Source organism: Oryx dammah, unplaced genomic scaffold, assembly GCF_014754425.2.
Source record: "Oryx dammah isolate SB20612 unplaced genomic scaffold, SCBI_Odam_1.1 HiC_scaffold_12, whole genome shotgun sequence".
In the NCBI taxonomy this organism is placed as follows: Eukaryota; Metazoa; Chordata; class Mammalia; order Artiodactyla; family Bovidae; genus Oryx; species Oryx dammah.
The window spans coordinates 62,361,836-62,377,304 of record NW_024070196.1 but is presented as its reverse complement, the minus strand read 5'-3'; the positions used below and the strand labels follow the sequence as shown (position 1 = coordinate 62,377,304).

The 15,469-nt window shown below is 40.3% G+C and overlaps 1 protein-coding gene across 1 annotated transcript in view; it reads left to right on the top strand.

The window, feature by feature from the left end:
• The window catches only part of SPPL3 (signal peptide peptidase like 3), a 100,678-nt gene that overhangs the window by 56,791 nt on the left and 28,418 nt on the right, over positions 1-15,469 (top strand). Inside the window, exon 2 of the mRNA XM_040250891.1 lies at positions 10,538-10,615. Coding sequence (XP_040106825.1) covers positions 10,538-10,615 — 78 coding nt within the window. The remainder of the gene's footprint in view (positions 1-10,537; positions 10,616-15,469) is intronic.

Below are 15,469 nucleotides of genomic sequence, written 5' to 3'. Positions count from 1 at the left end.
CCATCTCACCCTCTTTTGGAAACTCCAAATTTCTCTATTAAATGTTACATTCTTCCACCTTGTCTTGTGCAGTGTATCTTTACTAGATTGTAACCGTCTTCAATGACTGTCTTATTTTCTGTATCTTCAGTTCAGTTCAGTTGCATCTGACTGTTTGAGACCCCATGCACTGCAGCATGCCAGGCTTCTCTCCAGAGTCCATCAGTAACTCCCAGAGCTCGCTTAGACTCACATCCATCGAGTCAGTGATGCCAGCCATCCAACCATCTCATCCTCTGTCGTCCCCTTCTCCTCCCGCCTTCAATCTTTCCTAGCATCAGGGTCTTTTCCAATGAGTCAGCTGTTCGCATCAGGTGGCCAAAGTATTGGAGTTTCAGCTTCACCATCAGTCCTTCCAATGAATATTCAGGACTGATTTCCTTTAGGATGGACTGGTTGGATCTCCTTGCTATCCAGGGGACTCTGAACAGTCTTCTCCAACACCACAGTTTAAAAGCATCAATTCTTCGGCGCTCAGCTTTCTGTATAGTCCAACTCTCACATCCATACACAACTAATGGAAAAACCATAGCTTTGACTAGATGGACCTTTTTGGCAAAGTAATGTCTCTGCTTTTTAATATGCTGTCTAGGTTGGTCATAGCTTTTCTTCCAAAGAGCAAGCATCTTTTAATTTCATGACAGCAGTCACCATCTGCAGTGACTTTGGAGCCCCCCAAAATAAAGTCTGTCACTGTTTCCATTATTTCCCCATCTATTTGCCGTGAAGTGATGGGACTGGATGCCATAATCTTAGTTTTCTGAATGTTGAATTTTAAGCCAACTTTTTCACTCTCCTCTTTCACTTTCATCAAGAGGCTCTTTAGTTCCTCTTCACTTTCTGCCACTAGGGTGGTGTCATATCCATATCTGAGGTTATTGACGTTTTTCCCGGCAATCTTGATTCCAGCTTGTGCTTCATCCAGCCCAGCATTTTGCATGATGTACTCTGCTTATGAGTTAAATAAGCAGGGTGACAATATCCAACCTTGACGTACGACTTTCCCTATTTGGAACTAGTTTGTTCCATGTCCATTTCTAACTGTTACTTCTTGACCTGCATACAGATTTCTCAGGAGGGAGGTAAGGTGGTCTCGTATCCCCATCTCTTTAAGAATTTTCCACAATTTGTTGTGATCCACACAGTCCAAGGCTTTGGCATAATCAATAAAGCAGAAGTAGGTGTTTTTCTGCAACTCTCTTGCTTTTTCAATGAGCCAGTGGGTTGTTGGCAGTTTGATCTCTGGTTCTTCTGCCTTTTCTAAATCCAGCTGGAACTTCTTGGTTCATGTACTATTGAAGCCTGGCTTGGAGAATTTTGAGCATTACTTTGCTAGCATGTGAGATGAGTGAAATTATGCAGTAGTTTGAACATTCTTTGGCGTTGCCTTTCTTTGGAATGAAAACTGACCTTTTCCAGTCCTGTGGCCACTGCTGAGTTTTCCAGATTTGCTGGCATATTGAGTGCAGCACTTTCACAGCATCATCTTTTGGAATCTGCAATAGCTCAGCTGGAATTTCATCACCTCCACTAGCTTTGTTCTTTGTTTTGTATCTTACACATGAAGATTTGTTAAAATTTCATCTGATAAGATACTTATTCCATTACTGTGTTTAGAATATATGCTTGGCTTTTTTTTCCCTGAAAATAAGAAAAAAAATGTGAAAGACCATCACTCTGAACATTGTGATAGACAATATTTTAGATAAAAATACAAATTAATTTCTGTTTCAGTGTATTTCACCGTTAAGGGAAAGATTGTACCATTTCTTAGGCCTGGAATATAAGTAATATTTTGCATATTGTATTTGAAGTCGGTTGTTTTGCAAAGCAGAAACAGATTGTAGCTACCCTGGTGTCTTGTGATCTGTTAGAATTGCATGTGAGAAAAAGCAGTAGTTTATATAGCCAGCAGTTCTCAGATTGTGACCTGTGGATCACTGGGGTTTACTCAGACCATATCAGGGAATCTACAGGGTCAGACTACTGTTTTCATAATGCTACTTATTTGTCTTTTTCATTTTGACTTTTTTTTTTTTTTTCCTTACGGTGAAAAGCAGTGGTGGGTGAAAAAAAAAAGTCACTGCGATGCTATAACACGAATCAAGCTGAACTAGTAATCATTGTATTCTTCACCACCATGCACATACTACTTTAAAAAAAGAAAGGTTTCACTTAGGGTGAAGCAGTGAAAATTGCTTTTATTAAATCTCAGCGCTTGAGCACACTTGTTTTTCTCTAATAAAATGCAAAATTTCCCCTTATTTAAAAAAATGGGCAGAAGACCTTCTTTTCCAGAAAAGATATGCAGATGGTCAACAGGCACATGAGAAGATGCCTGTTGAGGCTAATCATCAGGAAAATATAAATCAAAACCATGGTGAGATACCACTCACCCCTGTCAGCATCACTGTCATCAAAAAGACAAGAAATAACAAGAGTTGGCGAGGATGTAGAGAAAAAGGAACCCTCTTGCACCGTTGGTGGGAATGTCAATCGATGCAGCCACCATGGAAAACAGTATGGAAGTTCCTCAAAAAATTAAAAATAGAACTACCATATGAACCAGCGGTTCCATTTCTGGCTGTTTATCCAAAGAAAACAAAAAAACTAATTTGAGAAGGTAATGCACCCTAATGCTTATAGCAGTCTTATTAACAATAGCCAAGATGTGGAAGTAGCCTAAGTGCCCATTGATAGATGAGTGGATAAAGAAGATGTGGGGACCTGTGTACACACGCATACCCACACACTGTGCAGTGTTACTAAACCATGAAAAAGAATGACATCTTGCCGTCTGTGACAAGGATGGAGCTGCTGGAGGGTGTTTTGCTTAGTAAAATAAATCAGAAAAAGATGAATACCATATGTGGAATATAAAGAACCAAACAAACAAATATAATAAAACAGATACAGAAAACGAACTATTGGTTAGCACAGGGAGAAAGAGGCAAATAGGTGAAGGGAATTAAGAGGTACAAACCAGCAGGTATAAACAGGTCACAGAGATGTAATATCCAGCATAGGGAATGTAGTCAGTATTTTATAACTTTGTATGATGTGTAATCTATAAAAACCTGAAACTAGTATATTGTAAGTCAACTATATACTTCAATTTAAAGCAAAACAAACAAAAAAACCCAAAAAGTTATTGTTAAGCACTTCAGCTGTATAATAAAAGTACTATTAGTTCTCTTAAAAAAAAAAAAAGAGACAAAAAAACCTGTGTGGTCATTTAAAATGCTAGCTGAACTAGCTACTGTTTTCTTGGGATACCATTTTTACTTGAAGAATAAATAGTAGACAAACCATGGAGTTATTCACACTTCCGTGTGTGGCTGACAGTTTTCTCACAAATGAATAAAGTGAGCCTGTCACTTCAAGGGGGAAAAGTTATTTTTGCCAGTGATAAAATTTGCATGAAAATAGGCATTTTGGAAATTTTGACCCCATTATCATTAGTGAAATTAACAAATGAGGTTTTTCAGATATTGTGTAATGAAATGTGACAACATCTGGAGGAGCTACATGACTTAGTGACCAGTGTGTGATGTTATAGAATCACCCGTGGATAAAAGAACCATTTGATAGCATAGTCCGTGAGGTTTTAATGTAATCGGTTTTTTTTTTTTTTAATTCACAGATAAGGTTTCAGATTTCACATTTCAGGTAACCTGTAAGAAATGATGACTTGTTGAATTTTAGGGTAGTATCAAAGAAGAGTGTCCTTAGTTATCTGAAAAGATTATTCCAGTGTTCTTCCCTTTTCCAGCTACCCATCTATGTGAGGCCAGACTCCCCCCCGCCTTATAGTTCAACTAAAGTAACATACAGCAGCAGATTGAATGCAGAAGCAATTATGAGAATCTGGCTGACTTCTACTTAAGTCAGACATTAAAGAGGTTTATGAAAACGTAAAAGGATGCCCCTCATCTAAGTTTTTTGTTCTGGAAAACTGTTATATTTCCTTGAGAAATGTAATTTATGTACTCGTGTTGTAATGGTTTTATTATATTTAAGTGAATTAGTAAATAAACATTTAAAACTTTTCTCACTTTTAATTTCTAGTGGCATAAATATCAGTAGATATAACCTATAGAAACAGAAGTTCTCAGGGTCCGTAATTTTACGAGTGTAGATGGTCTCAAGACCAAAAAATTGCCAAGTGCTGTTCTCAGTCAGTGTGCAGGGTTGGAATAGTAGTGACTTGGTTTGTTGGGTGCACAAGAATGCTTTCATTGTATAGCTGGAAGGCTGACACAGGACACATTATAGAACAGTACACTCTGTGTCTCGGTTTGGCATGGTTTTTAGCAGGATATGTGTCTAAGCACTTGCTGGTAAAGCAGCTAGAAATAGATGCTTGACTGTAGAGCAGCTACTAAAATCCAGTATGGTTCTAAAAATCTTAGGTTGTGGAATATAACCTTACATATGCGAGAACTTTCTGGTAGTTCTTTGTCTTTGTCTGTTAAGGCTTGGGGGAATGCAGTTAAAGAATTAATGGTTTTTGTGATAACCATATAAAATATTGCAGCTCAACAGCGGACCAATACTCCTACCTCATTTGGCCAAGTCTTTGAGTCTGTGTTTAGTACGTTCAGCTAACCTGATTTCAGTGTGTCTCAAATGCATGTATTTAGTTTCTATTTGCATTTCTGTAAGAATTGCTTTTACTTCAGAGTGTAGAGCAATTCCTGTCTTTAATGTGAGTCCAGAATCCCTGGAAACAGACACCGTACCTTGTTGGAGGGCCTGAGAAATGATACATGCTTATTGATGCTTGGGTGGAGTCTGAAGTATAGGATAGGCTGTAAAGTAAGGTAGACCACTGGGCTTCCATTTTAATTCATGTTCTGTATTTTATAATACTTTCTGTTAAAGGCTTTTTGTAAAACTGCCATAGTGGTAGATTGAGTTGAAAGTATATGAAATTTCAAATAACACTGTGAAATAAATCAACTTCTAATTATGTGAAATTTGGTACAGTTTGCAAAGTTGTTAAAAGTTTCTTAAAGTTTTATTATAAATTATGCCATGAACTATATTACAAGTCAGCTTTAACCAGATTTCCTTAGTACAGATTTATTTGGAAAATAAAATGGTCCAGTATAGAAGAAAGCATTAAATGAAACCATGCATTTAGCTCTCTAGTGGGTAGTGTGCAGGGCCAGGAAATGGAGATGAGAACTGGTAGTGCTAATCAGCCTCTTCATAAGATATTTTGCACATGGCCAAGACTTCACCTTGAAAAGTAGATTGTGAAGAACATCAGTGACTCAGTATAGTTAGTCACGCAGAGCAGAGCACAGCAGATCTGTGGAGGAGGGAAGGCTGGTTTAACAAAACTTCAACCCAGACTTATAGAAGTCTTAAGTGATGTCTCTGGAGAGTCTGTATTGACTTGACAGTTGTAGCAAGGAAACAATAGTATCAGACTTAAGATGTGGAGTTTGGCAAGTTTAAACATTTAATCTACCTTTTAGGGAATGACAGTATGCTTCAGAATGTGAAGGGTACGAAAAAGTCAAGTCATCCAAGTAAAACACTAGCAAAAGAAAAGTCAGATCCTTCTCCTACACACACACACCCACACACACACATGCTCATTTCATGCTTTATAGACCAGGCTTTTTAATCATATGAAAAGCTACTCAATCTCACTTTAATTCACTTTGAAATTAATTACATCACAAAAGTAACACAAATGAAAACCATATTGAAATATGAATCTTCATCTGTTAGATTGGTTAAAAAAAATTCAGAAGTTGGACGACACTCACTGTTGACAAGACTTTGGAAAACAAGAGACGCTGGTCTGTTACTGGTTATAGTGCAAAATGGTAGAACCTCTCTGGTGAGCAGCTTGACCATGTTTACCATGCTGCATTTCCTCTTCCATCCCACAGCCTTATTTTCAGGAACTTTATTCTCTGTGGATGTGTTATTTCTTGTGTGTGACTGTGAGTATAATTTACAAAGCTCTTTATAACAGAATTGTAGCAGAATTTTTATAAACAAAAGGGATTTGCTTTTTGAAAACAGAAAAAGTGGTATGTCCACACAGTGGAATACTATGCAGATGTTTAAAGAAAATAAAGAGCTCTGTATACTGATACGGGAAGATCTCTAGGCTGGATGGTAAAGGGGGAGGTGGGGGAGTAAAGAGCAGCGTATTTAACGGCCTGTCTTTTGTGTGAAGAAATGGTAAGAAGTAGTATGTTTGTATGTTTTAGAAGGCTACTGAAGGAACTAATAAAACTGGTTATGTAGAGAGGATGTGGGGGAGGAGGCTAGGCGCGAGTGAGACTTGTCAGTGTGTACCATATAGGCGCCAGTGAGACTTGTCAGTGTGTACCATATAGGCGCGAGTGAGGCTTGTCAGTGTGTACCATATAGGCGCCAGTGAGGCTTGTCAGTGTGTACCATATAGGCGCCAGTGAGACTTGTCAGTGTGTACCAGACATAGTTTTGATTTTTGTGCCATGTGAATATATGACCTGTTCCCCCTGAAGATATTTTTTAACTTCTGGAAAACACTCCCTCTAAAGACAGGTCATTTGTTTTGAGAATTTTGAAAGATGTGTGCAAAGATTATGACAGAGCATGAGATGACTTTAGAGTAAAGCGAAATTGAAATCAGTTTTCCTAATATAGGAAATGTACTGTTCCAGGTGTCTCTTAGTGGGTAAGCTGGTAGCTGGACAGAAGCTTGCAAAGGGGCTGGAGCGGCCATCCACTGTCCTGCATCTGCATCCCTTTGCTGACTGAAATTTTAAGAAATTGTGGGTGCCCACTGTGGGGTGCTGTGGGACAGAACTGACAACCCAGAAGATAAATGGCTGTATTCATTCACCTCTCATGCTTTTCATTGTCTCACCTTCTCACAGACTGCTGTAAAGAAGAGAAAATCTCCTTTTATGTGTGTGTGTGGAGGTTTTCAGAAAATAGGCAAAAGCAGAAGAGCATAAGGAACCCCCATATACCTGTCATTCCAGTTTCGATAATTGAAAACAATTTCACCTTAAAAAAAAAAAAAAAAACTACCCTTCCTACCTTTCTTACTCCTGGACTATTTCACAGCAAGCCCTACATCATTTTAGGACTTTCCCGGTGGCTCAGACGGCAAAGCAGCTGTCTACAACACGGGAGACCCGGGTTTGATTCCTGGGTTGGGAAGATCTCCTGGAGAAGGAAATGGCAATCCACTCCAGGACTATTGCCTGGAAAATCCCGTGGACAGAGGAGCTTGGTAGGCTACAGTCCATGGGGTTGCAAAGAGTCGGACACGACTGAGCAACTTCACTTCACTTATATCATTTTACCCAGAGCTACTTCAGCATGTGTCTTTAATAACTAAAGATAAAAAATTTGACAGTATAGGCCACAGTGTCTTACTATGAAATTTCATTTTATGTTTATGTCCTGGTTTTTTTTAGAAAGGTTAAAGGAAACTTATCCTTCTCTGTTCATCCGTCTTTCCTCTTCACTGGTATAATTTCCAGTTAACATACAAGAAAGGTTGAGTATCTCCTGTCTTTAAAAAAAAATTAAGACTTCCCTTACCTTACATTCATTCCCCTCTAGCTGCTGTCTCCGTTGGAACTGTGCTTTTCAAAAAGCTGTCTTCATTTCCTTACCTTTAACTTCTCAGCCAGTTCCAACCTGACACCTGTCCCCACCGCTCACTCCATTAAAACTGTTCTTGCTAAAGTCATCAGTGACTCACACATTAAATAAACCCAGTGACTTGCAGTTTTCATCTTACTTGACGTCTCAGCCACCTTCAGCACTCATGACCTCTCCCTCCTAATACAAGCAGTGAACATTGAGTAATTACTGGGTTCAGCTCTGTGTATGAATTCTCATTTCATTCTTTTTTTAAGCAGTTTGTTTTTACTAATGTAGAGCTTTGTCTTAATCTTAATTCTGTAAAATTTTCTTTCTTTCTTTCTTTGGGGCTGCGCAGGGTCTTGGTTGCTGTGTGGGCTTCCTCTGGTTGTGGCATGCAGAGCCTCCTCTGGGCTGCGGTGGGCAGGCTTCTCATTGCAGCGGGCTCTCTTGTTGCAGAGCATGGGCTATAGGGCGCAGGGCTTCATTAGCTGTGTCTCGCAGGGTCTAGAGTGCAGGCTCAGTAGTTGTGGTGCAAGCTTAATTGCCACACAGCATGTGGGATCTTCCCGGGCCAGGGATCGAACCCACATCTCCTGCATTGGTGGCGGGTTCTTTACCACTGAGCCACCAGGGAAAGCCTCATTTAATCCTTTGACAGCTCTTTGAGGGAGGTGTTGTCATTATCCTCATTTTACAGGTGGGAACTAGCTAAAGCTTAGAGAGGTTATGTAACTGGTCAGCTGCGGGTCAGGGGTAGAGCAGTTTTAGGTTCAGGCACCATCTTGTCTCATCCTGCTGCCTCTTTGCAAACACTTCACCTTGCTATCGTGGGTCGTTGTCTTCTTTTTCAATCTTATCATGTTTTCTTTGCAGCTTCTCCTTCTTCCTGATCTTCAGATTTCTGGCTTTTCGGGCATTCATCCTGGGTCCTCCTCTCGTGCAACCTTGGCTTCAGTTTCCATGTGGAGGGTCATGAGCTCCCGGTCTGTGTCCTTAGCGTAGAGCTGCTTCAGAACTCTGGACCCAGAGAGCCAGCTGCTCCTCGGCACATTGGGAACTTCGACTCTGCCCCTCCTGTTGTTGGTTGCCTTTTTTGCCAGATGGTACAGCCATCCACCAGCTGCTTAGCAGAAACCTGGGGTCGTCTCTCAGCTCTCCTGAACGGTCACCAAATCCTGTTTTATTGAGTCTTGTGTCTCTCTCATTCCTCTACCTCCCTAAGGAAGCCCCCCACCCCCAGTTTGGTAGGCTCCACCTGTTACACATTCTCAGGGTATCCTGTACTTGTCTTCCTCCCCTTATAACATTTTCAGCAGTTACATTCACTTGCTTATGTTAGCTTTTTGTTTTCATTCCTTTAGCCCAAACTTTAGTTTTTAAGTTCCTTTAGAAAGACATTAAGAGACAGGACCAAGACAACCTTATTTTTTATTCCATCCCTAGGAGCTGGCAGAGTGCCAGGCACAAAATCATCATTAAATATTTGATGAATGAAAAGAGGAAAAATTTGTTCTGGGAAAATCCCTAACATGAACGGATACTCAAAAGGGTGAATTTCCGAAGACAGACTTGAAAACATTGGGACTTGCCCGGCAGTCCCGTGGTTAGGACTCCGAGCTTTCACTGCTGGGCATCCAGCTTTGACTCCTGGTCGGGGAACTAAGATCCTACATGCCACATGGTGTGGCCAGAAGATTTTTTTTACTTCTGATAGTCAAGCCATAGAAAGGAGCTAAGGAATTGGCAGTAACGTTAAGAGAAATAGGGTGTTTATTTTTGTTAGGCAGTCGCTGAATTGTGTCCAACTCTTTTGTGACACCATGGACTACAGCATGCCAGGCTTCCCTGTCCTTCATTGTCTCCTGGGGTTTGCTCAAATTCATGTCCTAGGCAGTACTGTTCTTTGCAGCACTGGACTTTACTTTCACCACCAGACACACACAACTGAGCCTCATTTACGTTTTGGCCCAGCTGCTTCATCCTTTCTGGAGCTATTAGTAATTACCCTCTGCTCTTCCCAGTAGCATACTGGACACCTTCCAACCTGGGGGGCTTATATTTCTGGTGTCGTGTCTTTTTGCCTTTTCATATAATTTTTGGGTTCTCTTGGCAAGAATACTGTGGAGTGGGTTGCCATTCCCTCCTCCAGTGGACCACGTTTTGTCAGTACTCTTTACTCTGACCCATCCATCTTGGGTGGCCCTGCACAGCATGACTCTTGGCTTCACTGAGTTACACAAGCCCCTTCATCACAAGGCTATGTTCCGTGAAGGGGAGGTTACTTGGGGAAGTAGAATTTGGACTTTCTGACTGTCGTCATAATATGGAAAGGAAGGGAAGAGGGTGTCAAGAATGCTGAAGGAATCATGATATGTCTTGAGAGGGTCAGGTATGAAGGGAAGAACAATCACTATAGTTTTCAACCTGTTGACTTTTAAGAACCTTCTGTGGGATACACATGAAGAGAACCAATAGACAGTTAAAAAACAAAACAAAACTAGAATCCAGGAGAGACATGAGCTTTACTTTATTACTGAGTGAAATCACTAAGATACTACTGATAATTCACAAGTACAGAGTTGGTAGATATTTTGGTACTTAGGAGTGGAAGCACGTGTGTGTGTTATTACTGAGACAGCAGTTTTGCATTGATACCATTGAACACTCGGTGAAGGCCAACTAATGAAAACTGAATCTGTACATTTACTTTTTATGCTAAACTACCAGTTCTGTGTTTCAATTAATATTTTGTTCATGCTAATTTATACCTTTTTTCCTTCTTAGACAAAAATAAAACTTGGAGTTTCTAGAACTCCATTAGACTGTAGATTCCATGAGTTTGCTGCCATATGATTAAACTTTTTTTTCCCTCTCTTTTCTCTAGGGCCTATTCGCTGGTGGATTCCAGTCAAGTGTCTACTTTTCTGATTTCCATCCTACTTATAGTCTATGGTAGTTTCAGGTAAGACGCTCTCAAAATGGGGCTGCTTTCTGTTGGGGGTGGAAGACCCATTGTTCTGGGTGTTGGGACCAGAATTTATTGCTTCTTTGAAGAGAAACATGACTTTGACAAGAATTGAGTTGAACAGGGTAATTCTGATATTTATTCTTTGGGTGCCTGTTAAAACACTTCTTGGTTTTGCTTATGGCTTTGGCATTTTAATGCAAATAAGTGAAAACTAATCGCTTACATTCTGGTTCTGGGGGAAAAAAGATTCACATTAGGTATACTTATTAAGAGAGTTAAGGAGAGAGTCCTTGACAGTGGTTCTGCAGTGTCTCAAGGGGACAGAATGTTCTTCTTAATTTAAAAAAAAAAAAGGCATTGCCCTATGTTGACCATATATGAAATTGCCAATAGACAGTCCACCTTCTTGACATACACATGTAATTTTATAAGGTTCCAGCTACCGTTACGAGAATTGTGCACGGTTACATTTACCAAGTATTCCCTCTGCTGACCTTAGGAATGCTGAGACTGGATTTTCTTGAAGTTCCCATCCTAGCAGACATCCATAGAAATACAAAGATAAGGAAGCTAGATACTCACTCCCTTCTTTTCTCTGTTCTTACTTTAGAGAAATCTTAGTGGTTGTATAACTGATAGTTTTGTGGTGTATACATTTAAAAATGAAGGCTGCCTGGGAAATTTTAAATTGAGAACTTGAAAGGGAGCAGCAGTGTTAAAGGAAATAATCAAACTTGAGGGTTTTGAATTACCTAGTACTATATTTGGATTTTAGTGAGTATTTGGTAAAATTACAGACTTCCAGGTTTTATCTCAGCATTGAGTAGAACAAGTAAAATACTGTTGATAATCCAGTATCAGTTGATAAATGTTTTACTCATTGAGACTTCTGCTGAGAACCCTAGGTTCGTAGCCACCCTTAGGAAGCATCAGTCAAGCCAGAGCAGCTTAGAACCTCAACAGCATGATCCTGTATTTTTTGTATCTCTATGCTTTAGACAATTTTTTTTTTCTTTTTGAGTATATAACAACATTTCAGAAGTTTTTATAATTAAAAAAAAAACAAAACTTTAGACTCACAACTCTGAAACTCCTTTCGTTAGTTCAGATGACATTTTATTTGACATGTACTGACATACTGTGTACATTTTTATAGTTTAAATCAGCTGTCCCCAACCTTTTTGGCACCAGGGGCCAGCGTCATAGAGGACAGTTTTCCCACAGACTTTGGCAGAGTGAGGGGGCTGAGGGTGGTTTCTGGATGATTCTCATAAGGAGCGTGCAGCCTAGATGATTCACATGTACAGTTCACAGTAAGTTTTGCACTCCTGTGAGAATGCAGTGCCGCCACTGACCTGGCAGGAGGCAGAGCTCAGGTGGTAATGGGAGTGATGACCCAGTACAGCCAGAAAACAAACCTTTTCACAGCAGCAGAAACAAAACTGGCAGCGGTCAGTGAGTAAACCTGCTAGAGTGATTTCCTGGGTTCTTGCTTTAATGTAAACAAGGCATAGCTGAATGAAGAACTGACCGATTACTTGGACATGGATTGCTTGATGAAAATACAGGGGATTCATTAGAGCACAGCCAGCTGGTGCCCTGTTGTTGTTCAGTCAGTCAGTCGTGTCTGACTCTTTGCAACCTCATGGACTTCAGCATGCCAAGCTTCCCTGTCCTTCCTCATCTCCTGGAGCTTGCTCAAACTCACGTCTGTTGAGTCGGTGATGCCATCCAACCATCTCATCCTCTGTCGTCCCCTTCTCCTTCTGCCTTCAGTCTTTCCCAGCGTCAGGGTCTTTTCCAGTGAGTCAGTTCTTTGCATCAGGTGGCCAAAGTACTGGAGCCTCAGTTTCAGCATCAGTCCTTCTAATGAATATTCAGGACTGATTTCTTTAGAATTGACTGGTTTGATCCCTTTGCAGTCCAAGGGACTCTCCAGATTCTTCTCCAACACCACAGTTAGAAAGCGTCAATTCTTTGGCGCTCAGCCTTCTTTATGGCCCAACTCTCATGTCCTTACATGACTACTGGAAAAACCATAGCTTTAATTAGATGGACCTTTGTTGGCAAAGTAATATCTCTGCTTTTTAACATGCTGTCTAGGTTGGTCATAGCTTTTCTTCCAAGGAGCAAGCATCTTTTAATTTCATGGCTGCAGTCACCATCCGCAGTGATTTTGGAGCCCAAGAAAAGAAAGTCTGTCACTGTTTTCCATTATTTCCCCATCTCTTTGCCATGAAGTGATGGGACCAGATGCCATGATCTTAGTTTTTTGAATGCTGAGCTTTAAGCCAACTTTTTCACTCTCCTCTTTCACTTTCATCAAGAGGCTCTTCAGTTCTTCGCTTTCTGCCACTAGGGTGGTGTCATCTGCATATCATACTCATATTTCTCCTGGCAGTCTTGATTCCAGCTTGTGGAATCATGCAGCCCAGCATTTCACATGATGTACTCTGTGTATAAGTTATACAGCAGGGTGACAGTATATAGCCTTAATGTACTCCTTTCCTAATTTGGAGCCAGTCCATTGTTCCATGTCCAGTTCTAACTGTTGCTTCTTGACCTGCATTATAGGTTTCTGAGGAGGCAGGTCAGGTGGTCTGGTATTCCCATCTCTTTCAGAATTTTCCACAGTTTGATGTGATCCACACAGTCAAAGGCTTAAGAATACTCAGTGAAGCAGAAGTAGATGTTTTTCTGGAATTCTCTTGCTTTTTCTATGATCCGATGGATCTCTGGTTCCTCTACCTTTTCTAAATCCAACTTGAACATCTGAAAGTTCTCAGTTCATGTACTGTTGAAGCCTAGCTTGGAGAATTTTGAGTTGTTACTTTGCTAGCCTGTGAAATGAGTGCCATTGTGCGGTAGTTTGAACATTCTTTGGCATTGCCTTTCTTGATTGGAATGAAAATTGATCTTTTCCAGTCCTGTGGCCACTGCTGAGTTTTCCAGATTTGCTGGCATATTGAGTGTAGCACTTTCACAGTATCATCCTTTAGGATTTGACATAGCTCAGCTGGAATTCCATCACCTCCACTAACTGTTCATAGTGATGCTTCCTAAGGCCCACTTGACTTTGGACTCCAGGATGTCTGACTCTAGGTGAGTGATCTCACAGTTGTGGTTATCTGGGTCATTAAGATCTTTTGGTATGGTTCTTCTGGGTACCCTAGGGTGCTAAATGATGCTGACTAGTCTATCTTGCTGTCTCGCTTCTGCTGTTTCTACCAGTTTAGATGCTTCTCAGATATTGTGAGTGACTTCTGTTTGTTACTCTGAGGGGGTTGTTTAGAGATGTATGATTGTTACTGGCTACTAGAATTTTCTTTGGTTAGACATTGACTTTATTAAAGAAACCTGATGAAGAAAATAGCTGATGTTTTACTGAGCATTTATGTTCCACGTACAGTGGTAAATGCTTTACCTAAAGTCTCATTTAATCTTTATATCAATTCAACGGAATAAATACTGTTAGTCCCATTTTATAAATGAGGAAACTAGGGCCCAGAAATGTTACGTAGCTCACCCAAGCAATAAGTGATGAAGCTGGGATTTAAACTCAGGCAGTACTCTACTGCTGCTGGCTATTGAGAACAATAACATTTCATTTATGAAGCAAATAAATTCTTCTTCTCAGAAGAAATGAGAAGTTTCTTAAAAACCCTTTTTTGTGTTTTTTTTTCTTCAGTAGGGTTCTCCGACCATAGGAATCACCTGGGGAAGGTTGTTCGGTAGGCTTAGGATGGGAGCCCTGTACTCTAGCCTCGTTCAGGTGACCTGCACACTGCATAAACTCTTGCCGTTAACTGTGCATTGTTGGTGCTTCATTGCAGGTGGCACTTTATGGACCCACTCATTGATATGTTTTTAACCTTTTACAAATCTATTGAAGCTCTCCTGAAGTTTTCAGAGTCTCCTTTTTTTGCTAAGTCAAAAACATTTCCTCTCATTCTTCATCCTTGCTAAGCCTTGATGGTTTTATCACCACTTCTTCCTGCAGATTTCTCCTCCCGTGGCCTCCGCTTTCATGTTGCCTTCCATATAGGACTTGCATAAGAAATGCCTCTTGAATTTGATTAGCCCTATCCGTATTGTCTCTCCCGACACCCAGCCAAATGTTCTTACCTCCTCTGATTTAGGACCATAAAAAATACATTATTTGCTCATTTAAATAATACATTTTATTTAGAGCCCTGAAGACATGGAGAAAATCATAAAACACAGGATGAAAGGTTTGTGCACTGTACTGGTTATTTTCCCCCAGGCTTTCACATTTCTAAGTACAGAGGGGAGAACTATGGCAAATAAAACTAAATTTTAAAGCCCAAAACAAATCCTCAATCTAAGAGCCCTTACGTTTGCCATGCCTTCGCTGAGCTCTGCTTGCTAGACTTCCTGTGTTACTTAAAGATGACACCTGATCTCCTTAATCTTTCCAGCTGCTCAGGGGGAGAAAATAGCATAATTACTCATGTAATAAGTATTTCCCCACAGCCTTTGACAAACCAACAGGAAAACATTAACGGAGGGGCAGGGAAGGTGAAAGGGACCACTCAGATGGGCATAGGAACCCAGGAATCACAGTGTGAGATGGTTTAGAATTTTTTAGGCAGCTTATTACTGTGAAGACACTTGAGTTCTGTCCCCACGGGAATCACAGACAAAAAAAAGAAGAGCAGGCTTGAAGTAGATCTAAAAGGAAATCAAAAGGAAAATATACTTTATAATTGATAAAAAGGTAATACATAAGTATAATACAGATGTATCTCTTTATGTTTATGTAAAGTTACTATATAAAGGAATAATGGAACTTTTATAGAGTACTGTCTTTTTTTAAGGCCAGCACCT